The 26,282-nt window shown below is 38.4% G+C and overlaps 1 protein-coding gene across 12 annotated transcripts in view; it reads left to right on the plus strand.

Annotated features, from left to right (window-relative positions):
• LOC128208637 (FMRFamide receptor-like) overlaps positions 1 to 18,955 on the plus strand; it is a 139,115-nt gene extending 120,160 nt beyond the window's left edge. For 6 of the 12 annotated variants that reach the window (XM_052912207.1, XM_052912188.1, XM_052912219.1 and 3 more), the window contains one exon: positions 17,488 to 18,955. In XM_052912207.1, coding sequence (XP_052768167.1) covers positions 17,622 to 18,737 — 1,116 coding nt within the window. In that variant the 5' untranslated portion in view covers positions 17,488 to 17,621 and the 3' untranslated portion in view covers positions 18,738 to 18,955. The other 6 variants (XM_052912244.1, XM_052912213.1, XM_052912195.1 and 3 more) reach the window with 6 other exon arrangements.
• Positions 18,956 to 26,282: the final 7,327 nt, after the last annotated feature.

Below are 26,282 nucleotides of genomic sequence, written 5' to 3' on the forward strand. Positions count from 1 at the left end.
AACGATAGAAAGAGGAAAAAACTTTAAACATTTTATCTCCCCATTTCCTGGTTTAAGTTGTTTAAGAAGAGGAAGAAAATAGATCACAATACAAGCTGGTAAATCCGAGGTTACCAATCATACATTGATATGTAAACACGAGAACATTGTAATAAATCATTCCTAAAACCACATCTTTATTTGTTGTGAACGATTTTTATAATATTTATCTTACAATTGCAGAATGTAATATAACTGTAACCATTCCTCAGGTTATATGACAGAACAAATCCTTAATCAAGCTCTCTATTAGAATATATAAGGACCAATTGCATGTTTGCCTCTTTTTAGCGTTTTGTTGAGAAGAGTTTTATTGCTTTTTATTACCAGTTACCAGCACTTAATGCACGCATGAGAACTATTTTACTTCTTATTATTGCTATTAATCCTTTATTTTTTAATTTAATACAAAAGACTTTTGCCATTACAAAATCAAACTGATATCCATGCTAAAGTTCTCGTATAAACAAGTCCCAAGTTTATTTAACAAACTCATGTTTTACATACATGACAGAATGATCATTGCACTGAATATATAGAGGCTGTAAAAATGAACTTTAACCCTACTGTACTTATGAACATCATTGCAAGAGGAGTAAATTATGGTGTAAAGTTAATTTTGCTAACAATATAGTTCATGATTTTAAACAACTTAAAAAAAAAACATATTGCATTCTGTATTTAATTTCATAAAACGTTTAAATAATTTTGGGGTTAAGAAATTGGAGTTATCAATGAAACGTCGTATTTCGTTAATGAAATAAATACGCTCCAACAAACAATGAAATTCATCACTAATACGATTAGTATCACAAAGATGGCACTTTCTGTCATTTACGTTTATTTCCACCTATTTCAACTGTTCTCAATCGAATAACATAATTCAATTATTTTGGCGGTGTTTTAACAAGATAGTTTTCAAAATCAAACCGCTGTTAACAATCTACACATTTACTTGAAGAACTTACATGCTGTAGTGAACCATAAGGCATACCAGTTTGTATACATGCAGTAGTGTACCATAAGGCATACCAGTTTGTATACATGCTGTAGTGTACCATAAGGCATACCAGTTTGTACCTAACACTTGCTGTAGTGTACCATAAGGCATACCAGTTTGTACCTAACACTTGCTGTAGTGTACCATAAGGCATACCAGTTTGTACCTAACACTTGCTGTAGTGTACCATAAGGCATACCAGTTTGTACCTAACACCTGCTGTAGTGTACCATAAGGCATACCAGTTTGTATACATGCAGTAGTGTACCATAAGGCATACCAGTTTGTATACATGCTGTAGTGTACCATAAGGCATACCAGTTTGTACCTAACACTTGCTGTAGTGTACCATAAGGCATACCAGTTTGTACCTAACACTTGCTGTAGTGTACCATAAGGCATACCAGTTTGTATACATGCTGTAGTGAACCATAAGGCATACCAGTTTGTATACATGCTGTAGTGAACCATAAGGCATACCAGTTCGTACCTAACACTTGCTGTAGTGTACCATAAGGCATACCAGTTCGTACCTAACACTTGCTGTAGTGTACCATAAGGCATACCAGTTTGTACCTAACACTTGCTGTAGTGTACCATAAGGCATACCAGTTTGTACCTAACACTTGCTGTAGTGTACCATAAGGCATACCAGTTTGTACCTAACACTTGCTGTAGTGTACCATAAGGCATACCAGTTTGTACCTAACACTTGCTGTAGTGTACCATAAGGCATACCAGTTTGTACCTAACACTTGCTGTAGTGTACCATAAGGCATACCAGTTTGTACCTAACACTTGCTGTAGTGTACAATAAGGCATACCAGTTTGTATACATGCTGAAGTGTACCATAAGGCATACCAGTTTGTACCTAACACTCTTTTGTAACAATATTTTATTTTGGAATTCGTGACTACGCCAAACATTAATAAGGCCACTTTTGTAAAACTATTCTTAACATGTTTAATCCATTTAATGTCATTAGCTCTTGCTTTTGCAGAATAAAGTAATTGACTCCGTATGACTTTAAATACTGAAATTGTATGTTTAAGATAAAACGGAACGATCAAATTGGACTTGTATTTGGCCGTGTGGGTGTACAACTTTAAGTATTTAATACATATTTAAGTATTTAATACATATTTAAGAACTTTCTATTGAATCTAGTCATTTTGAATCCCCAACATTCGCATCCATAATTGTTTTTTTAGTTTAACAAAGGATTATGCGCAGAATGATTCATAGTATTTGAAAAAATGTCTTACAGGGAAAGTCTATAATGAAACCTGAGACGTTTGATTTACATAAACGCACAACCGGATGTCCTTGCTGAAGTAATCGTGTAACCAGAACAGGGGGTAATAAATACAAGACGACGAGGAAAAGGTTTATTTCGAAGTGCACAATTTTTATATTATTCTTCTCTATGTAATTTTAGTAAACCCGAAACCGTCTTGCTTTTTTGTTCCAAAAGTATGCGTAAATAGTTGTCCTCATCCAAAAGGACAAAGGCTTGACTTAATCCGTTTCTATATAAGGCGATAGGAAATTGATATTTCGGTTTAAGCGACTTTTGAGAGTAGGTTAAGAATGATCTTAGGCATACGTATGATAAAGTTGATGATGTTTGCTTTGCTTTTATAAATACGTACATAATTAGTTTGTATAATAATCGGTCCTAACTGTTTGAGCCCCATCTCTCCCAATGAAATCCCCTGCTGTCACCGTCCGTCCGATGGCTACCACAACCGGCATGTATTTATGTTAATTTGCTTATTCATTTGGCTTTTGGATTTTGACCCTTGTATCTTTAAACCAGACCAGTATATATATGTTGCTACCATTATCCCTGTAGTTGTCGTCACAGTATAATATACACATGCCAATGTTTTAGTCGGTTCAGACAGAAAACCATTATTTTTACCAACCTATCTATAAAGGAACTATTCATGTTTAAAATAATATACATTTTAATAACATTTCAATCTCTCAAGCATTCATTCAATGATTTTAAGTGCTTTGTAAACAAACTATACGAATTTTAAGACTGAGTGAATTGTATTTATAACCTTCTCTAGTATCGCAATAGGACGGAGAAACTACAGCTATTTCTATACACTGATGCTATGTTCATAGGATTTAAGTTGATATATAGTTCATTTAAAATAGGCCATGTATATAAATGAAAAGTAGAACCAGAGCTTGACTGATTCTTTAGATGTGTTACGGTAAGGCCTAAAAAAATAAATTGTGTGGTTAGGGTAACATGGTCCCCACTAATAGGTAGGGTAGGTAGGGATCTTTTTTTCTTCTTTTTTTTGGTTTATAGTTTGGTACACGTTTGTTTGCTTTGTTTTTGTCCTTTTACAACAGTATTTCAGTTATATTAGGACATTGCTGGGGCTAAACATTCGATAACTATCATTTTCCTGGATACACAAACCCTTAGATTGATAGAACGGCGCTTTCCCAACTGAGCTATCCGAGTTTCGTTATCATTCGTTACACACTTTCTGAAAGCAAAACATATTGATAATTAAATGACAATAATGACCTGCTTCAGCATCTCAAAAACATTTTTCTGCCATTCTCCAACAAGTAAAGTAAGGAATATTTTATAAACTGTACAAATGGAAACATACCCAGGTTTCAGTCCCAGTTTGAAATGAAATGACATTTTGTCAAGCACTAGCCTGTGTCAGAACTCTCAGAATTTTATATTTCCTTCCTATACTAGTAGAATGTTTGCCCTGCTGCTATTTTATTTAAACTATTTTTATGATTGCATCATTGGATAAAAATGACAAGTGAAAAGGGTCATGCTTGTCCCGCAGTGGTGGGTAGGGTATATTATAATTAGACGGAATTCAATCTTATGTTTGGGAAAACTTATACTATTATCCAGAGACGGAGAATTTCCCGATGAACTGTACGACAGGAATGTTCTTCATACAAACGGGTTCATGGCCCCTTGTCGGATGTTGTCATGTCAATCTCGGATATAGACCCGGCTCTCACGAAACATTATCTCTACATCTTTGAAACTGATCTCGGGTATTATAAGCTTAAACTCCCGATGTTCTGGAGTGTTATGGCGACCACACGCCTTTTTACGATGTTTATGACGGCGGAATTGGTCGCCATGTTTTTGTTGTGTAGCGATTCGCACAATTCAAGTTAGTGACCGGTCACTACCTTTTTAATATTGCCCGCTAAGGTAAATATTTAAGATTATACTGTTAAAGCCCCCCCCCACCCCCACCCCACCCCCCTTATAAACGGAGCAATATGACTTGCACATGTCTGTCGATTGATTGGTCGGTAGGCCATACCTTATCCTATAACTAACTAGAAAATCTTTGGGCCTAAATTCCCCAGTAGAACTCGATACGGAGGTTGATCATGAACAGAAGAACACTTCTGAAGTTTTCAAGTTTTTAGGTCATGGTCGAAAAGGACTTGAGCATAAAGAGCTTGTTCGATTGATTACGTGAGTGTGCTTGAGCCTATGGCCCTCACACTTGTTATGGAGGTTGGTTAACCTTTTCGTGATCGGCTGGTCAAAGCTCAACGTCGCGGTGCCCTTGAACACGAAAAACTTGTCCGATCAACGTAACGAGATCCTCTGGACTTCCGGTCATTCAGCTTGGTGAAAAAGTTGGTCTTGTCCTGTAGATCCGTATTGATTTTTAAATCAACATATCAAAGGTCAAGGTCACCGGATAGACCAGTCATCTTTCAAATCATGTATTCTGATAACGTTTCGCTTGAAAGTTACAGGACATTGCCTTATTATCATTAAACTACCTGTTACCACATCAGTTGACCTGTAAGCAGCTATTTGTATCGCTGTATTCAGGAGGACGCACGCATGTTCTACTGGAGAGTATAACACATTAATCGCTGCACAAACATTATGAACTGTAAAAAAACTTACTACATGTGTGTATCCTCAATTTTGATGTTACTCATAATGAAACATTTGACTTTATATACATAGCGGTTTCAATTAGTAGCAAGGTGGCCACAAATACTATTCTATTTGAATGAGGAATACGCTTCCTTTATTGCATCTATCAAGTGTAAAAATATATAGAGTGCCCCTATAAAATAACAAGTAATAGGAAATAACGCACCTTATTGTGTCTTCTCATAAAGACGGCATTGGCCAAGTAGTTCGTACTTTCGTGAAATACTAACCGATTAAAAGGTCGAAAATCTGTAAGTTTGAGTATATTTTCGTTAGTTTGTTTTCGCCTAATTCTGGTCGTATGATAGTTTTACTATATCGAAATCGTTAAATCAGTCGTTCAATGTACTAAAAATATAAAGAAGCTCAAGAAGTGCTTCAAATCAAGATGGCTGACGTTATGGAGGACTGCTAATTGTTTAAAAAAGAGCAATTCGCGTGATCAAGCTAAGTAAGTTCATAATTTAAAGATAGTTATTTTAACGATTCGTTAAAATGTAGCGTGTGTAGGAATAACTACGCTTTTTATTGAAATGAGTAAAACAACATAACTTGGATTTTAAGTGCTTTGTAAACGAATTTGAAGATGAAAATTCATGAAGGTTCTTTATGGTTTTACAACTGCCGTTTTTTGCTTGTATCGCAATAAGATTGAGTGCCTACAGATACTTCTACATATGCGTTATATAATGAAAATGTGCAGCACTAATTTTTATTTCAGAATTTGCAGGAGATAAAACTAAATGCAGCATTGCGATTTCGTCTTTTTAATTTAATTCTCCATGGACACTCGTTTTAACGGTACGTGATGTTACAGGAAATATTGTCAGGGGAATTCGGAAAATGCGGAAAATTCCAATTATCAATTGAAGTTACTCTTTTTTGCGAAATACGAACATTTGCATGACTGATAATACTATGAATCTTACATATCCCAAATGTCGTTGAAACTGATTTAGTTCTGTTGATGTTAGAGCAGTTTAATCATTCTATAGGTATGACTGGTAAGGGGAAAGTACGCATTGTACAAAATGCACATTATTATAAAATGTTTATGTTTATTGTTCAATATTTCTATTTACATGTACCAAAAATGTTTTCTTTTATTTTTCTATGCCTTTGGGTGTTTTCTTAACTCATGTTAAGTTGATTATATATATAAAGGACCATACATACATTTTCATATAATGCAAAAACTAGCAAACGAGTAAAGTGAACGATCTTCATAACATGTGCTGAATGGCAATGAATGTTTAGCTGTTTTTATGACTCACATAACACACTTGTCACCTAAAATGAAGATTTCATTCATTTTACGGTTAAACGATGGATGGTAATTAACTAGAACAGAATGACGTCATTATCATCTGTTAGATGTCCGTATTTTCTAAAAACTTTGTTGATAAATGTTGGGAAGAGTGTGTGGTTGAGTTTATGGTTGAGTTTGTGGTTGAGCGCTCAGCTCACAAGTTTTCAATGATTTTTCCAATGCAGTTAGCCCGACATTCACTAATACTGATATTCTGGTATGTGTGTAATGTGTTTGTTGCCTTGTATGTCTCTCTTTTATTGTGTAATTGACCGCGATTCTTGTTCCTTCAAACAGGATTGCATTTTAATTGACTACAGAGCTTCTCCCTGCTGTTTTAAGTCTGTAACTGAACCGCCAACTAACATGAAGCAACGTTTTCTCTAAATGACAGACACGCTTTCTACATTATTATGTACGTGTTTAGTCTGTGCCATGGCGTATGCGTTTAGTCTGTGCCATGGCGTATGCGTTTGGTTTCGGCCGTGTCGCACGCGTTTGGTTTGGCCATGTAGCACGTGTTTGGTTTTGGCCATGTCGTAATTATTTGGTTTGGCCATGTCTAACGTGTTTGGTTTGGGCCATGTCGTAATTATTTGGTTTGGCCATGTCGTACGTGTTTGGTTTGGGCCATGTCGTAATTATTTGGTTTGGCCGTGTCTAACGTGTTTGGTTTGGCCATGTCTAACGTGTTTGGTTTGGGTCGTGTCTAACGTGTTTGGTTTGGGTCGTGTCTAACGTGTTTGGTTTGGCCATGTCTAACGTGTTTGGTTTGGCAATGTCTAACGTGTTTGGTTTGGGTCGTGTCTAACGTGTTTGGTTTGGGTCGTGTCTAACGTGTTTGGTTTGGCCATGTCTAACGTGTTTGGTTTGGGTCGTGTCTAACGTGTTTGGTTTGGCCATGTCGTACGTGTTTGGTTTGGGTCGTGTCTAACGTGTTTGGTTTGGCCATGTCGTACGTGTTTGGTTTGGGTCGTGTCTAACGTGTTTGGTTTGGCCACGTCGTACGTGTTTGGTTTGGGTCGTGTCTAACGTGTTTGGTTTGGCCATGTCTAACGTGTTTGGTTCAGGCCGTGTCTAACGTGTTTGGTTTGGGCCTTGTCTTAATTATTTGGTTTGGCCATGTCGTACGTGTTTGGTTTGGGTCGTGTCTAACGTGTTTGGTTTGGGTCGTGTCTAACGTGTTTGGTTTGGGTCGTGTCTAACGTGTTTGGTTTTGGCCGTGTCTAACGTGTTTGGTTTGGGCCGTGTCTAACGTGTTTGGTTTGGCCACGTCGTACGTGTTTGGTTTGGCCATGTCGTACGTGTTTGGTTTGGGTCGTGTCTAACGTGTTTGGTTTGGGTCGTGTCTAACGTGTTTGGTTTGGCCACGTCGTACGTGTTTGGTTTGGGTCGTGTCTAACGTGTTTGGTTTGGCCACGTCGTACGTGTTTGGTTTGGGTCGTGTCTAACGTGTTTGGTTTGGCCACGTCGTACGTGTTTGGTTTGGGTCGTGTCTAACGTGTTTGGTTTGGCCATGTCGTACGTGTTTGGTTTGGGTCGTGTCTAACGTGTTTGGTTTGGGTCGTGTCTAACGTGTTTGGTTTGGGCCGTGTCGTACGTGTTTGGTTAGGGCCGTGTCGTACGTGTTTGGTTTAGGTCGTGTCTAACGTGTTTGGTTTGGGCCGTGTCGGACGTGTTTGGTTTAGGCCGTGTCTAACGTGTTTGGTTTAGGCCGTGTCGTACGTGTTTGGTTTGGGCCGTGTCTAACGTGTTTGGTTTGGGCCGTGTCTAACGTGTTTGGTTTGGACCTTGTCGTACGTGTCGAGTTTCGGCTGTGTCGTACGTGTTTGGTTTGGGTCGTGTCTAACGTGTTTGGTTTGGGTCGTGTCTAACGTGTTTGGTTTGGGCCGTGTCGTACGTGTTTGGTTAGGGCCGTTTCGTACGTGTTTGGTTTAGGTCGTGTCTAACGTGTTTGGTTTGGGCCGTGTCGGACGTGTTTGGTTTAGGCCGTGTCTAACGTGTTTGGTTTAGGCCGTGTCGTACGTGTTTGGTTTGGGCCGTGTCTAACGTGTTTGGTTTGGGCCGTGTCTAACGTGTTTGGTTTAGGCCGTGTCGTACGTGTTTATTTTGGGCCGTGTCGTACGTGTTTGGTTTGGGTCGTGTCTAACGTGTTTGGTTTGGGTCGTGTCTAACGTGTTTGGTTTAGGCCGTGTCGTACGTGTTTATTTTGGGCCGTGTCGTACGTGTTTGGTTTAGGTCGTGTCGTACGTGTTTGGTTTGGGCCGTGTCTAACGTGTTTGGTTTAGGCCGTGTCGTACGTGTTTATTTTGGGCCGTGTCGGACGTGTTTGGTTTGGGCCGTGTCTAACGTGTTTGGTTTAGGCCGTGTCGTACGTGTTTGGTTTGGACCTTGTCGTACGTGTTGAGTTTCGGCTGTGTCGGACGTGTGTGGTTGGGCTGTGTCTGACGTGTTTGGTTTGGGCCGTGTCGTACGTGTTTGGTTAGGGCTGTGTCTAACGTGTTTGGTTTGGGCCGTGTCGTACGTGTTTGGTTTGGGCCGTGTCTAACGTGTTTATTTTGGGCCGTGTCGTACGTGTTTGGTTTGGACCTTGTCGTACGTGTCGAGTTTCGGCTGTGTCGGACGTGTGTGGTTGGGCTGTGTCGGACGTGTGTGGTTGGGCCGTGTCGTACGTGTTTGGTTTGGACCTTGTCGTACGTGTTGAGTTTCGGCTGTGTCGGACGTGTGTGGTTGGGCTGTGTCGGACGTGTGTGGTTGGGCCGTGTCGTACGTGTGTGGAAGTTTTTTTATGCTCTCATGGAAATTTGTTTTGTTTTTTGTCATATGAATATGGTGATTTTTTTTTTTCACAAATTCTCGTACGTGCTGCCTATCACATGATACAGACTAAAACCATTATACAGCCAGAATGTACGTTATGTTTACCACAATCCGTCACGCGAGTTGTGGTAAAGTCTCAATTTTAAGTATAGATTTTGATATTTAAAATAGAATTACGTTTTCATTAAATATCTCCATACCTCAAAACAAATGTTATCAAGTTTTGATTTCGACATAACAGTACCATTTGACCATAAAACACAATGGAAATTAACTGTAGCATGATACATTTTAAACTACAGAGACACATGTATACAGATACACATAACGCCACAATACTAAGAAGAAATAATGAACAAGAATTGAAATATAATTATATAGTTATCAATAAACGTTTGGGCTATCGCTTTCGAATTCCTAGAAGCAAACTATTTTGACATAAAATACGAATTTGTTTATCATATGCAAATGGAGACGTTTCAATTGCTGTCAAATCTTCAATATCTTCCAAAATTACAATTACAAAAATATATACACATCATTTAATCTTAAAGGCCTAGTTCAAGGAATGTTTGGCATGATAATCCCCTGCTGTGCATCTCCTGCTAATTGCACTGGTGTCACAGTAGGGGCCAATTTCCTGTGTATTCGTTTATTGGCTCAGGGCCATTTAGGGTCCATTTCCATAATAAACCATCCCTTACTGCACAGCAGGATACTCAGATATGAGATCTGATAAGACAATTAGGCAATTAGATTAAGATCAATAAACAGAGGTTGTGTACAAATACACGTTGTTGTTTTGTTTGTTTTTTTTGGGAGGGGGGGGGGGCGTGGATGGGGGGTCACTTAAAGAAGGCTTAAGGAATGTTTGGCATGATAATCCGCTGCTGTGCATCTCCCGAAGTCACTGTAACGGCCAATTTCCTGTGTATTCGTTAATTAGCACAGGGCCATTTAGGGTCCAAAATAAAAAAAATATCCAAAACTGCAAAGCAGGATACTCAGATCGGAGACCTGATTCGACAATTAGATTAAGATCAATTAACAGAGATTGTTTCTGAGCTAAATCTGTCGAATAGTAAAACATATTCGAAGTTCACTGTCCAGAAAAAAAGGGTAATACCTTTAAATAAATATGGAATACATTAAGAAATAACTATCCATGTACGATAAATTGTCATTTATTAAGAAATCACACAAATCATCAGCTCGCATTGTAGCGCAATACGGCCACCAACGGCATTCATCATCAACCGAATTATACAATAAATTATATATTAAAAACAATAAAAATAAAGTAGTTGTTAAATGAGAACATACATAACACAAGGTTATTCCCACTTATGCAACAACACATCTCGTCAAACTCATGTATACAAGTAATCATATGCATGCATGTGATTATCGTGACCAGGCAGCCAATGTCAATAACGCTTCAAATACAGCTTGAGCAATAAGGGGTGTGTTCATGCATAGCAATATTGTGAATAATTATAGATATGAAAGGCTGTATAGCTAGTTCATTAATATATCATAGAAAATTAATATATCATAGAAATGCGGGTGGTAAATGGTTACAATAATGATTTATATTTTCAAAACTCAAACGATATCATAGATTAACAAGTTTCTCCTATCATTTGCTTGTACATAAATTAACAATAGGTGGTTTCTTATTACCACTATCAAGTTGAATTCATTGAAACATCCTGGGTTTTACTTATAAACATTTTTTTTAATTTGATCGGAGGTCATCAAAACAACTACATCTCATAACGAACTGAAATTTATCCTCAATTTCTTGTATAATTATGACTTTATAAACATAATCTTTCTTTTCTTGGCAGTCTATTTTTCCGTACCTACCTGTTTTAAAACGTAATTTGTGCTCTTATATACGTAAATGAGCAGGGTATTTTTTAAATGTTTTTGATTTATAAACCATTTAGATATTCAGCCATACTTACAGTACAAATGCAAGTACATAATATTAAGTTTCACACTGTTGGTTATATGAGCACGCCTCAGGTGGTACCCGTGCCCCCTCGACGCACTGAACTAGTTTAATAAGCAAACATGAACATCATGCACACGGGGTATGCTGGTGTCTTAAAACAACTTCAAGGCTATATCGTTCAGTTGACGAAGAATCACAAAAATATTTTCGCGAATCATTAACCACTTGAATTAGGAAGTTTCCCATTCAAGGTTGGGTAATGAAGCCTTTTGGGGTGATTGTGATAGAAAAAAATCCGCTTTTGAGACGGTCACTTTCTGTGCGATAGTTAGAATGTTTCTGCAGCATAACACTTACATCATTTGTCTATTAAAGCGACACATGAGCGAGTTCTACTGGACGTGTGCGCTTAGTTTTGTTCCAAGTTATAGTTTGAACTCGTGTCAATGCAATGAAGAAAAACATGATCTCACGCTTTTGATATGATCAGTGTATCATTGGTAATAAATGCCTATTTGCATTGATGTTCACTTTATGTCATATGTGAAACTTGTTTTGTTTTTGAGTGTTAAGTTTTGCCCTCGCCATTCTTAACATGGGTAGATGTTTTGTTTGCTCGATTACCTTAAGTGAATTTATCTAAACTAAAGTTTAGTGCATTGTTTTATAAAGAAATACTAAATTGTACAACTCCATTATACGTTTTGCTCTTTTCGACTTTTGTGTGATAATATCAATTACTGCCAGCATGAAGAATGACTTTGCTGTCGGTTTCATATTAAGAAGATTGATGAGGTACTGCAACTCGATTGTCATTTCACAACCATTTCTCATATCTCATATATTGTCCACTGCCAACAATACCATCCGGTTACTCCGTGTCCCACACCGCCCAGATCCTTATCCGACGTAGGAAATGTGATACTGATTGATCCTAACGTGTTCGCAAATGCAGAACCCTGCATTGCTTGGACACAGATTTCATAGTTCATATCTTGAAGATGATTAGTCTCAGGCCGGTCACAAATGTTATTGTTATATTGAAATCAATGCTAACTCCATCGTCCCTGCATTATTCACCATTTCTTAAAGGCTCCATACCACATGGAATGCTGGTTTGCCGGGACATATGCAAGACTGGTAAATGATTTATGATTCCACTGTCATGTTGGCTTTGGCCACTTAAGAGGAATATGTAGCCAGGATGTGCCTCCCTCCCCCTCCCTCCCCCTCCCTCCCCCTCCCTCCTGCCTCTCTACGATATGGCTGTTTGATAGGTTTGATAGCTGTAGCTCTCGGAATATTCCCGATTTCGGAAATACTAGAAAAACCGAATTGTAGCATAATGGATATCTCAGCAAAATGGCTTAGTTGTTCAAAAAATATTCCTTGGATTTTTTTTTGTTATAAGTACTTAAATCTGTCTGGGTTTTATGAGGATAAGGCACGCAGATATACTGTGAAATTCTTCTTGTAATGGTTTACAATTTGCCATTAATTTGATTCATATGCGGTAGAAGAAAATGTCTCCTAGATGAGCTCCTTGTTTCTAAAAAACACCAACATCTTAAATACGCCCTCAAACATGCAAACTTAAGATATTTAAGATTTTCTGAAGAAAGTTGCATGTTGTATTTGGAGCGCCAAAGTAAACGGCTAGGTGAAGTTTTCTTTTCAATATAACGTTACGAATAAACCACACGTATGCCTTTCCAAAGAGTACTAGTAAAATTTGCGTTCATGTTTCGGAAGATACGAGGGATCCGTTCTGGGATATTTGATGTGATGTTACTACACGTAACATGAAACACATTGTATTATTTAACATTATGTCGCCTATACATCCAATATCAAAAACGAAAGGAGTTTGATATAAATGATATAACTGGAAACATTTGAAAAACATAGTTTGCGCACAACGGGTTTGCGCATGATTTGGGATAGGAAAACGGCGCATCCCCATAACACCTCCCAACCCTACAACTAAAAGATCGTCCAAGTTTACATTTTACATTTTACATTTAATGTTAATAGCAGAGAACATATATAATTAAAACTCTCAAAACTCACTATTTCGGACTAGAATCTTTAAAAGAATATTTAGTGAGTACACCCCTGTCAACATTTTATATCATATTAGTTAGCTACGCAGCCACTACCGTTAATTCCTGGATACGTATACCCCTGAAGCGTATATTTCAATATTGACAAGTTTTTCCGATATCAGGATACAAAAACATATTCTTGGACTTCTTAGGCGAATATTAAAGCTATAATTTCACAACCTAAGCGTTGTGTAAATGTCAGAACGCGAAAGAACGATTAGGTGTCGCTACAGAAGGTCATGATTATATATTAAATTACGTCTGTATACATTTATGAACAGAAGTTAAGTGAAATTAATGCATGGGTTTCATTCTAAGAAAAACATTCCAAATGTCAAATTGTTTGGTCTGCGATAACGTCTTATACAGACCTTTAATCTTGTATACAAGTAAACGCAAGTTCTGCATAAATCACATGCCCACTAGAAGATGGCTAGCATCACACGTTATTTACAAACTTGTTCAGCTTTTTTGAGAGCCTGAATGTATTAACATAAACCAAACAGCATCAAACTCAACTTGATGAATGCCTAATATTGTAAATGATTTATAACAGTTACCATTCATTTGAGGTTTTAATACAATTGTTATGCGTTACAATGATAATTCGTTGATAGTGAGACACTACTGCGGATGGAAAAACTTACTTCATGCATGTTAAAAGGTAATTGTATATTTCGTCACACTATATAGCAAAGACATGAGCGAAGTTGAAATTAGGAGCTGGAGTGTGTTATCCACTCTGGTTCATCACTTTAGTGTTTTTATAGTGTTTAACTCTGCTTTTATATGAATACATTTAAATTTTATTGAGGCTCATATGATATGAAAAAAAACAATAGAAGTTAAATAAAGGACTAGGTTTCAATCAAGAAAGGACGGAAATATCCATGGAAGAGCTTTGTGGATATGAATATCACTACAGACAGTAGCTGGAGATGCATAGTTGAGAAGAAGGTTGTTCTTTTGTCGGATTGTTACACCGAACAAATGTGGGAAGTGTTTTTGATTTGACATTTAAAACATATATGTACTCTGTTGTGAAATAGCTTATGCGTAAGGTTGTTTACAAGGCGTGTTTAAATCACTTGAAACAATCTATCATATGAAGCCTTTGGCAAATCGCAAGTTATGGAATATCTAATGTAAGTAACAGCCGGTATGAAATCACATTAATACGATGTTTTGTCATTGATAGTCGCTGTTCGGTTCTAAAGCTTGATCAGGTGGTGACGTGTTGACATATGCAACATGTCACGAATTCTTTGCAGATGAGGTCTTTTTATCAGTGCTCATATTAATTCTTTAACCATTACATCGGATATAAAATGTTGGACTTTCAGCATTAAGACATATTTGATATCTACACACTCCAACACATATGATTATGGCTATATAGCATGTACGTATTTGATTTGTATCGTTATAAATCGAACTGTGCGGTGTTCATAAAGCATCTTAAGTATTTTCCTAATTTAAGTCGAACTCTTAAAAGTGTTTTCAAAGTGTTTTAAGCATTAAAGTGTGTTGTTTTTTTCAATTACTTATGAATTTTGGAAAATCTTAAGCTTTTTATTTGAAATCACTGAAGATATACGGAAATTAGGATAGTGACTTAAGTAGGAAATGACTTAGAGTTGGAAGTTCTATGGGCCATATTCATAAAGCATATTAAGTCACTTACTAACCTAAGTCATTTTCTGAAGTTAAGTTTCCCATCTGATCATATGATATTATATACGAATATTAGCTGAAAATCTTAATTGTCATTGATTTTATTTAATATACATATTTCTTTTATTTTAAAAACCCTTATTCTTTTGTTTAAATTTGACTATGAACAATTTAAGAAATCGACTTAGGTTAAGAAATGACTTAAGAAGTTGTATACTATGTACCCCCCCCCCCCCCCTGCTGTAAATCAATGTTAAGGCGAACACATACTATACACACCTTTAATTAGGTCCAGTTTGCCTCTGACACGCACGTGGAGACCTAGCCATTTGACAGATTAAATAGTATATAGAGATGCCTTTACTACATTTTAATCATCGGAAATAGAATGTTGAATGCATCGCCATCTATATAAACATGTAAGAACAAAATCACAGAACACACTTATTTCAGATATAAGCGCATTATCAAACATACACATCTGTGTCATGTGTTAAGCCATGTTAAGAATTATTTTAGCTGTTAAACATGATGTATTATTAACGGTTTTTTTATTGTTCTTCACAAAAAAGAATATAAATACGGAACACAAGGAACTTGCTGCCTCACTCGATTACCGCCCCTACAGCCGAAATTAACATAAGCCATAGCAAAGCCGTCGCATCATGTTTGATGTATTCAGTATCATAAGACGTAGAAAAATTATATATGTATTCACTGATCTTATCGTCCCTACCCTACAATGTTTGCGGTATAACTGATATGTGGAAATTTCCTACATAAACGAATTATTTTATATGTTAAAGTTTGACCAGTTCCAGCCCCCCCCCCCCCCCCCCCCAGTTTCGGCGAAAAAATATGTTTGTTTTCGGTTTCCCGACCTTCTATATTTTTCATCCCGACTTTAAACCTTTTTATTGCCTTGAAAAAAGTTTTTTATTATTATTTGCTTGTTTTTTTGTTTTTTTTTTGAATTAACCGTAAAAAGTGTTTGGCTTTTAACGATACCGGTGATGCTCATACTGATTATATAGATAGTCTCAAGCATATACTTTATTATTTGATGTAAATGAACAATCTCAAGAAACAATTTGCCTTATAAAAAGCGTTTCCGATCTACCTCCATTGTAATTATTAGTATTGTCTATTAACGCCTTTTAATAGATGCTTAAGGCAAGAACCCAAACGACAATGATCTAGAGACACAGATGTACAAACACCATCACAAATACAATCTCCACAAACATACCACTCTTTCTAATTTATTTATAGTACATTGATTATACAGCATGACTAACACGAACTTGATATTTCGCATGAGTTTCACTTAATATATCAGCTCATATATTTCTATTTTAATTTTAAACATTTTTTTTGTCTTTTCTTGTCTTGCCCGCATCCTTCTATCCGATTCATTCTTATTGCGTTGTTTCAACATGCTACATGTAACACTCCAACATAAGTAGCATAATAAAACTAATTTAAACGGTATCCATGCAGTTGAAAACAAAAAGTTAATTATGCATGAATTACGTGTCTTATAAACGTATAAGTAAGCCATGACTGATGGCCTGGTAATGTATCATGGGTTTAAGGAAATAGTTGCTAAGAAACGTTTTATGTGATTCCTACTAAACAACAACAACAACTACAACAACAACAACAAATTAGTAGGTCCTTGGGGACACTTATAGCCACATTCGTAGTTGTACATACTTGATATAATTGTCGCTTATATCAAATATGTATTTTGTAGTATGCGTACTACCGAATGTACATGTGAGATGCATTTGGAGACACAACAATAATGCGTTCAATTGAGCGTATGGGGTTATTCAATCGTTTCATTCATTTTTAACCAACCTTTCTAGCCCCAAGGTTTTTACGGTTTTGTTTTAATGTGTTATATATCTTTCCATGTTTGCAATGAGATAAACTGTTCATGTATAAGGTTATTACACTTAACTAGGCTGTATCAGTTGGTGTAGATAGTGAATTCAGACTATGAGCCGTGAGTTATCAAAGGCCGAACGGGGACACTATTTGGTTTAATTTCGCTATCTTGCTTGTACGTAACAATCACTTGTCGATTGCAGTGGTATTAATTGTAGGTAGATATGACGCTACTTTTCAATGTTTTTTTAATCAGTATGGATTACTTTGGACTATACGATAAGTAAAACATGCAGTTTGATACGCTACTTTTACGTATGTTTTTCTGTCGGGGTTTATGTTCATTTTAATCTTAATGTCTATATAATAAATGAATTAATGGTTGATATGTTATGTTGTATTATATTAAAGGTGGCAATGCACTATCAAATGGTCAAAACAACAGGATGTTGACATGTTATTAATTATAATATATGCAAAGTGGGTAACACTATTTACATCTAATGTGTTACTGAAGCTGATATCATCGCCTATCTCGGGTTACAAGTTTACTGTTTGGATTCACTGATGTTTGTTTATCTGAGTTTATCAAGGTCTGTCCGCGCCTATTGGCTACATTATGGCTTGACCCCGCGATTCACCGATGACTTTGGTAAAGTGTTTTTATACTATGCACATAGTATCCAGGTTGACAATGCATATCTTTATATTTACAGATGATGAGTCCGGCAGGCTGCTGATAAAGGCTTAGATCTTCACACACCACGAGCAGATACCAGAGTTTACCCAGCTAGAAGTCGTGGTCTTCGATTGATCTACATTGGTGGTTACAGCTAACTCAAAAATCACCATGCCGGCGTCCGAGATCAACCTGAAGGTGAATATGTCGTACGGCGACGAGTATATTCAAGATGACGATGCCAAGACCGCCAGGCTGATGTTCATATTTTGGGGCGTTATAGTACCCATCATAGGAGTCATTGGGTTTATTGGCAATATTCTGACAATCGTTGTCCTATTCCGGCGGGAAATGAAGTCCACAACGGTGTACTTCCTACGAACCTTGGTGGTGACGGATACGGGTATCATCGTGGGGTGTATCCTTGGGCTCTCAATCATCTCCATCACGCAGCTCAACCCCGATATGTGGCGCTTCACCGATGTTGTCTATCCCCACATATACACACCAATCAACTACATTGTTATGACACTACAGTTTATTAACGTTTGGGTGACAGTGGCAGTGTCTGTTGAACGCTACATAGCAATATGTCACCCATTCAGAGCAGTGAAATTTTGCAACAAAAAGAACGCTTTCCTCGTGATTGGAATTATTTCCTGTGTCGCGATATTTTACAACATCCCGCGTTGTTTTGCGACCATGGTAACACCTTGTGACGCATGGCACCAGTGTTTTTCAATTATAACGACAACATTTGGAAAGTCAGAGTTCTACGAGAAGTACTATACTGTTTACTTCTATCTGATGTTAATATACATCGTCCCCTTAGTGCTTCTTGGAATATTGAACACGTTACTAATTTTAGAACTGATGAGGATGCGAAAAAGAAGAACTGTGGGCAATATACAGGAAAACAGTGAAACAAACATGAGTATCGTTCTTATCCTCATCGTTGTCGTGTTCATTCTTTGCCAAACCCCTGGTCTTGTGGCCCAGTTCTGGTTTTTAGGGGAATCGGTTTTGCTTCAGTGGCTTTGTGTAAGCAACACTCTGTTCGCATTTAATTCATCTGTGAATTTCCTTATTTATACAGCTGTTGGTAGAAAATTCAGAAAAGTCTTGCTTAAAACATTTCAAATTCTCATTAAAAGACCGGTTAATGAATTTAAGCTCTCATACTCCCAAAATGGAGGAACTGAATTGACAAAGCTCGCCCCTAAGCCTGCTGCGTATGATTCTGAGGAAGTGTCTGAGGAGACATGCAGTTTGAAATGTAACAGATAATCCGAGCTTTCTCGTGAACTCACGAGACAAGGGTTTGGAACTTTGGATTATAACTTCCGGGATCAATGCCGTGCAAAATTGTGATATTGTAGTTGACACTCTCAACACGACCGTGCCAAGAAATCGAGCGGGATTTGCTACAGACTGGGAATGTACTTTGTGCTTTGCCAAAGACATATAAAAAACCGCGGACCAGGCGCATATGCCAAAAACTCATATTCTTAAAACGTATAGTATACAAGATTTACTGGATGTTCTTTGTTATAAATACAGCAAGTGTTAGATGTATGTGATTCTTTCCATAATACGGTATCTTTCTGTGCGTGTATATACAATGCAAATCAGAATGTGACTTCTTGGTTAAAAGCTCCTAATATTTATACATGTAGTACTTAGCTGATCAATGCAGTGTTCTAGCGAATGCGGTGTTGTCTTACACCCAAGAACCAAACGAGCACTTACACGTGTTCCTGGGAGGACGATAACCTCAAAGGACCAATTCTTAGTCTGGTTGGCATCCAAGACAGTGCTGTATTTGGCTATAATTGGAAATTTGAGAAGGTTATAAATGAAAGTGATAGGTCTGCCAGCTGAATGAGCTGTAGACTATTCGCCCCGAATCGTGTGTATAATGATATTAACGAGAACATTAAGTTGTTTATTTTACGGAATATGTACAATGTATAAAGAACGCCGTTGATCATTACAGAAGTATTTATTTATACTAAATTGATATATAGTCATTTAGAAAGTATGTCAATGTTTTTTCTGTGTGTTGGGAAATTTGGTTCCTGCCTTGTACCATGTCGACTATAATGGACGATGATTTTTATTGCTTTTGTAAGACTACTTGTCCCCATGTGATACAGGACATTATAACATCGTTATGTTCATAAGTGATTTATTCTCGGTCTTTTCTGATAGAATTATTGCCGAACTATCCACCGGTGATTGATCATTTTGTCGAACCTTATAACATCAGATGTGTAAGGACATTAGCTAACAGTATATATTGCTCAATTTCCAAGTTCTTTTCCTTCAATATGTTTTTGAATGTTACGGCACACAAACACTGAACTCTCGAATTGTATCGCATCAATAATTAAAAGAAACTTCATAGTTAACTTTTAGTTACCAGGGTAGTCATGCGCTCAAGATAAATTGTTGATTGCGAGGTTTTTCACGTTTTATGTTACACATGTTAATGATCAATTGTTCCTAAATGACGAAATATTTCCAATTTGTGCATCTGTTTCATTTCCACTAAGAGCGGACGTGTGGTATGAACGCACTGTTTATTTTTATTCGATGCTTGGCTATTTCCGGTAAACGACGTACAGGAGTGACTGAGTAGAAAAGTCCCTAGACTGTGTATCTCGTGCAAATGTAAGATTGTTGGGTGTCGAGGAGTATGTTCTGTGAACAGTTATATTTTAATTATACATGAAACACCCCTATGATTGAAATAGTGTCATGCATTTATTCTCATTATGTCAAAACTCCAATCGCACACCCAACAACAGTATTTGTTTGAACATTTGATTTGTTTTAATTATTTGCATTTACATCAATACAAGTTATTTGTTTTATCTTGGACAACGTTCCCATTGTTACTGTCGAGAATGTCTTATTTACATATGTACGCTATCAATTAGTCAAGAGCTTTGTTTTAAAGATGATATAAATGTTCTTGTAAATTTTGCGTTAAAATGTGTGACTAATTGTTAGTTGATAAACAAGTGACACCTGTTATCGCTAACTGGTAGCAGCCTTGACTTTCGATTTTTTTTTATAAGCACAGTCATGATATTGAATTAGGGGATTATGTTTTTGGCATGTTGCTTACATAGGCATATAAACACAGACGATAACGGAGCAAGCGTATCAGATGAACGAATGTATTTGCGGCTACTGATACTGCATGATACGTTATAGATACTGTACGAGTTTTTCTTCCAAAGTGTCCTCTTACAGACGTTAGAAGATTCGCAAAAAAATGGTGTTCATCCTAGCAAAACGGTTTCTTACGTCTGTAATAGGACACTTTTGAAGAATAACTGTATCTGACTTATACGACATAAGTGTGTTACATATATAAGTGAGCAAAAAAATGCATTAAAAATAAAAATAGAAATATTTTTTCCGAAAGATAAACAATAGATTATTATCATGGCATTTCTTAATACAACGTATCTGCTAGTGGTTTAACTCCAAATTCTCGTGCACGGTCCGCTTACAACCGTAAAGAACACGTTTTCAATAGCTCTGCTGGGGTTATATTCGTATATAAGACATGTTGCTGATAGAAGGACACATCTCGTCTTCATGCTATGGTGTGTCGCTGATAGACGGCCACGTCTCGGCTTCATGCTATGGTGTGTCGCTGATAGACGGCCACGTCTCTGCTTCATGCTATGGTGTGTCGCTGATAGACGGCCACTTCTCGTCTTCATACTATGGTGTGTCGCTGATACACGGCCACTTCTCGTCTTCATACTATGGTGTGTCGCTGATACACGGCCACGTCTCTGCTTCATGCTATGGTGTGTCGCTGATACACGGCCACTTCTCGTCTTCATACTATGGTGTGTCGCTGATACACGGCCACGTCTCTGCTTCATGCTATGGTGTGTCGCTGATAGACGGCCACGTCTCGTCTTCATACTATGGTGTGTCGCTGATACACGGCCACGTCTCGGCTTCATGCTATGGTGTGTCGCTGATAGACGGCCACGTCTCTGCTTCATGCTATGGTGTGTCGCTGATAGACGGCCACTTCTCGTCTTCATACTATGGTGTGTCGCTGATAGACGGCCACTTCTCGTCTTCATACTATGGTGTGTCGCTGATACACGGCCACGTCTCGTCTTCATGCTATGGTGTGTCGCTGATACACGGCCACGTCTCGTCTTCATGCTGTGGTGTGTCGCTGATACACGGCCACGTCTCGGCTTCATGCTGTGGTGTGTCGCTGATACACGGCCACGTCTCGGCTTCATGCTATGGTGTGTCGCTGATAGACGGCCACTTCTCGTCTTCATGCTATGGTGTGTCGCTGATAGACGGACACTTCTCGTCTTCATACTATGGTGTGTCGCTGATACACGGCCACGTCTCGGCTTCATGCTATGGTGTGTCGCTGATACACGGCCACTTCTCGTCTTCATACTATGGTGTGTCGCTGATACACGGCCACGTCTCGGCTTCATGCTATGGTGTGTCGCTGATACACGGACACGTCTCGGCTTCATGCTATGGTGTGTCGCTGATAGACGGCCACGTCTCTGCTTCATGCTATGGTGTGTCGCTGATAGACGGCCACTTCTCGTCTTCATGCTATGGTGTGTCGCTGATAGACGGCCACGTGTCGTCTTCATGCTATGGTGTGTCGCTGATACACGGCCACGTCTCGTCTTCATACTATGGTGTGTGCTGATAGACGGCCACTTCTCGTCTTCATACTATGGTGTGTCGCTGATAGACGGCCACGTGTCGTCTTCATGCTATGGTGTGTCGCTGATACACGGCCACGTCTCGGCTTCATACTATGGTGTGTCGCTGATAGACGGACACATCTCGGCTTCATGCTATGGTGTGTCGCTGATACACGGCCACTTCTCGTCTTCATACTATGGTGTGTCGCTGATACACGGCCACGTCTCGGCTTCTTATCAGATTATATACTTCAAAAACATTGTTCATTGATTATGTCACTGCTGTACTGATAATTTATTACATGTCATTATTCATATCTATTGATGTACATGAACTACTTCAAACAAATCATGAATAATTTACATTACATGATCGATACAACATGGTAGTATCATTTAGCGATGGTTATTGTTTTATATTATTATGAACAAAACTATTATATAATCACTATGTATAAAATCATATCAACCAAACATTTGCCCATACTCTCTGTCTGATACTGCCACCTAACGGTTAGAATGCGAGGCCATTCCCCGTATGTATTTTATAATAACAAACACTCATTATGGGACCGACAAAGTCGGTAAAGCCCCCCCCCCCCTTCCCCTACTTGAACAAAACTTTCCCCTTGCATTCATATCTTCTTCTTTTTTTGAAAGTTTAGGATTTTTAAACCATACTTTATCGGCTATCGAATGCTTGTATATAAATATATGTATCCTCATTGACATAACTTCTTTCCGCAATAGTTTCTAAACGTAATTGATATTCACCAGCCTGGCAACATTTGTTCAGTGCATTCACTCCAGATGTTAATGTCTGACATAATATATTATACTAGCGTCAGAAGGGTACACATGTATGGCAAGAAATTTGCCTAGAATGATCTTATTACGTTCGGTGATTGTATCTTTTTCATCTCCATTGTTGAACATAGCAACGCAACACTTACACATAGATTGGTACCTCTCCATTGTTGAACATAGCAACGCAACACTAACACACAGAGTGGTACCTTTCCATTGTTGAACATAGCAACGCAACACTAACACACAGAGTGATACCTCTCCATTGTTGAGCAAAGCAACGCAATACTAACACATAGATTGGCACCTCTCCATTGTTGAACATAGCAACGCAGCACTTACACATAGAGTGGTACCTCTCCATTGTTGAGCATAGCAACGCAACACTAACACATAGAGTGGTACCTCTCCATTGTTGAGCATATCAATGCAACACTAACACATAGATTGGTACCTCTCCATTGTTGAACATAGCAACGCAACTCTACACACAGAGTGGTACCTCTCCATTGTTGAACATAGCAACGCAACACTAACACACAGAGTGATACCTCTCCATTGTTGAGCATAGCAACGCAACACTAACACATAGATTGGTACCTCTCCATTGTTGAGCATAGCAACGCAATACTAACACATAGATTGGCGCCTCTCCATTGTTGAACATAGCAACGCAGCACTTACACATAGAGTGGTACCTCTCCATTGTTGAGCATAGCAACGCAACACTAACACATAGAGTGGTACCTCTCCATTGTTGAGCATAGCAACGCAACCCTAACACAAAGATTGGTACCTCTCCATTGTTGAACATAGCAACGCAATTCTACACACAGAGTGGTACCTTTCCATTGTTGAGCATAGCAACGCAACACTAACACACAGAGTGATACCTCTCCATTGATGAGCATAGCAACGCAACACTAACACATAGATTGGTACCTCTCCACTGTTGAGCATAGCAACGCAACACTTACACATAGATTGGTACCTCTCCATTGTTGAGCATAGCAACGCAACACTAACACATAGATTGGTACCTCTCCATTGTTGAGCATAGCAACGCAACACTAACACATAGAGTGGTACCTCTCCATTGTTGAACATAGCAACGCAACACTAACACACAGAGTGGTACCTCTCCATTGTTGAACATAGCAACGCAACACTAACACATAGATTGGTACCTTTCCATTGTTGAATATAGCAACGCAACACTAACACATAGATTGGTACTTGTTGAACATATCAACGCAACACCTACACATAGATTGGTACCTCTCCATTGTTGAACATAGCAACGCAACACTAACACACAGAGTGGTACCTCTCCATTGTTGAACATAGCAACGCAACACTTACACATAGATTGGTACCTCTCCATTGTTGAACATAGCAACGCAATACTAACACATAGATTGGCACCTCTCCATTGTTGAACATAGCAACGCAGCACTTACACATAGAGTGGTACCTCTCCATTGTTGAGCATAGCAACGCAACACTAACACATAGAGTGGTACCTCTCCATTGTTGAGCATAGCAACGCAACACTTACACATAGATTGGTACCTCTCCATTGTTGAACATAGCAACGCAACTCTACACACAGAGTGGTACCTCTCCATTGTTGAACATAGCAACGCAACACTAACACACAGAGTGGTACCTCTCCATTGTTGAGCATAGCAACGCAACACTAACACATAGATTGGTACCTCTCCATTGTTGAACATAGCAACTCAACACTAACACATAGAGTGGTACATCTCCATTGTTGAACATAGCAACGCAACACCAACACACAGAGTTGTACCTCTCCATTGTTAAACAAAGCAACGCAACACTAACACATAGATTGGTACCTCTCCATTGTTGAACATAGCAACGCAACACTTACACACAGAGTGGTACCTCTCCATTGTTGAACATAGCAACGCAACACTTACACACAGAGTGGTACCTCTCCATTGTTGAACATAGCAACGCAACACCAACACACAGAGTGCTACCTCTCCATTGTTGAGCATAGCAACGCAACACTAACACACAGAGTGGTACCTCTCCATTGTTGAGCATAGCAACGCAACACTAACACATAGATTGGTACCTCTCCATTGTTGAGCATAGCAACGCAACACTTGCACATAGATTGGTACCTCTCCATTGTTGAGCATAGCAACGCAACACTAACACATAGATTGGTACCTCTCCATTGTTGAGCATAGCAACGCAACACTAACACATAGAGTGGTACCTCTCCATTGTTGAACATAGCAACGCAACACTAACACACAGAGTGGTACCTCTCCATTGTTGAACATAGCAACGCAACACTAACACATAGATTGGTACCTTTCCATTGTTGAACATAGCAACGCAACACTAACACATAGATTGGTACTTGTTGAACATATCAACGCAACACCTACACATAGATTGGTACCTCTCCATTGTTGAACATAGCAACGCAACACTAACACACAGAGTGGTACCTCTCCATTGTTGAACATAGCAACGCAACACTTACACATAGATTGGTACCTCTCCATTGTTGAACATAGCAACTCAACACTAACACATAGATTGGTACCTCTCCATTGTTGAACATAGCAACGCAACACTAACACACAGAGTGGTACCTCTCCATTGTTGAGCATAGCAACTCAACACTAACACATAAATTGGTACCTCTCCATTGTTAAACATAGCAACTCAACACTAACACATAGATTGGTACCTCTCCATTGTTGAACATAGCAACGCAACACTAACACACAGAGTGGTACCTCTCCATTGTTGAGCATAGCAACTCAACACTAACACACAGAGTGGTGCCTCTCCATTGTTGAACATAGCAACTCAACACTAACACATAGATTGGTACCTCTCCATTGTTAAACAAAGCAACGCAACACTAACACACAGAGTTGTACCTCTCCATTGTTGAACATAGCAACCCAACACTAACACATAGATTGGTACCTCTCCATTGTTAAACAAAGCAACGCAACACTAACACACAGAGTGGTGCCTTTTCATTGTTGGGTTAAATTGTTTTCAGAATTTATTCTAGTTAAAATTTAGTTTGCGAGGGGATGGGGGGTATGTTTTGGAATCACTTTATACTGCTAGTATATCTTGTTAGGTTATATGGTAATATATAAAAACAGTATTAAGTATATTATGTATAAATTCCTCTTAACTTCTCATTAAAGAAGCGGATGAATACTGGCACCATCCTTTCTAACATGATGAAATATATGGTACTCGGTAGTCGAAGCTAAGAGCATATAGCATTACC

Source organism: Mya arenaria, chromosome 2, assembly GCF_026914265.1.
Source record: "Mya arenaria isolate MELC-2E11 chromosome 2, ASM2691426v1".
NCBI lineage: Eukaryota > Metazoa > Mollusca > Bivalvia > Myida > Myidae > Mya > Mya arenaria.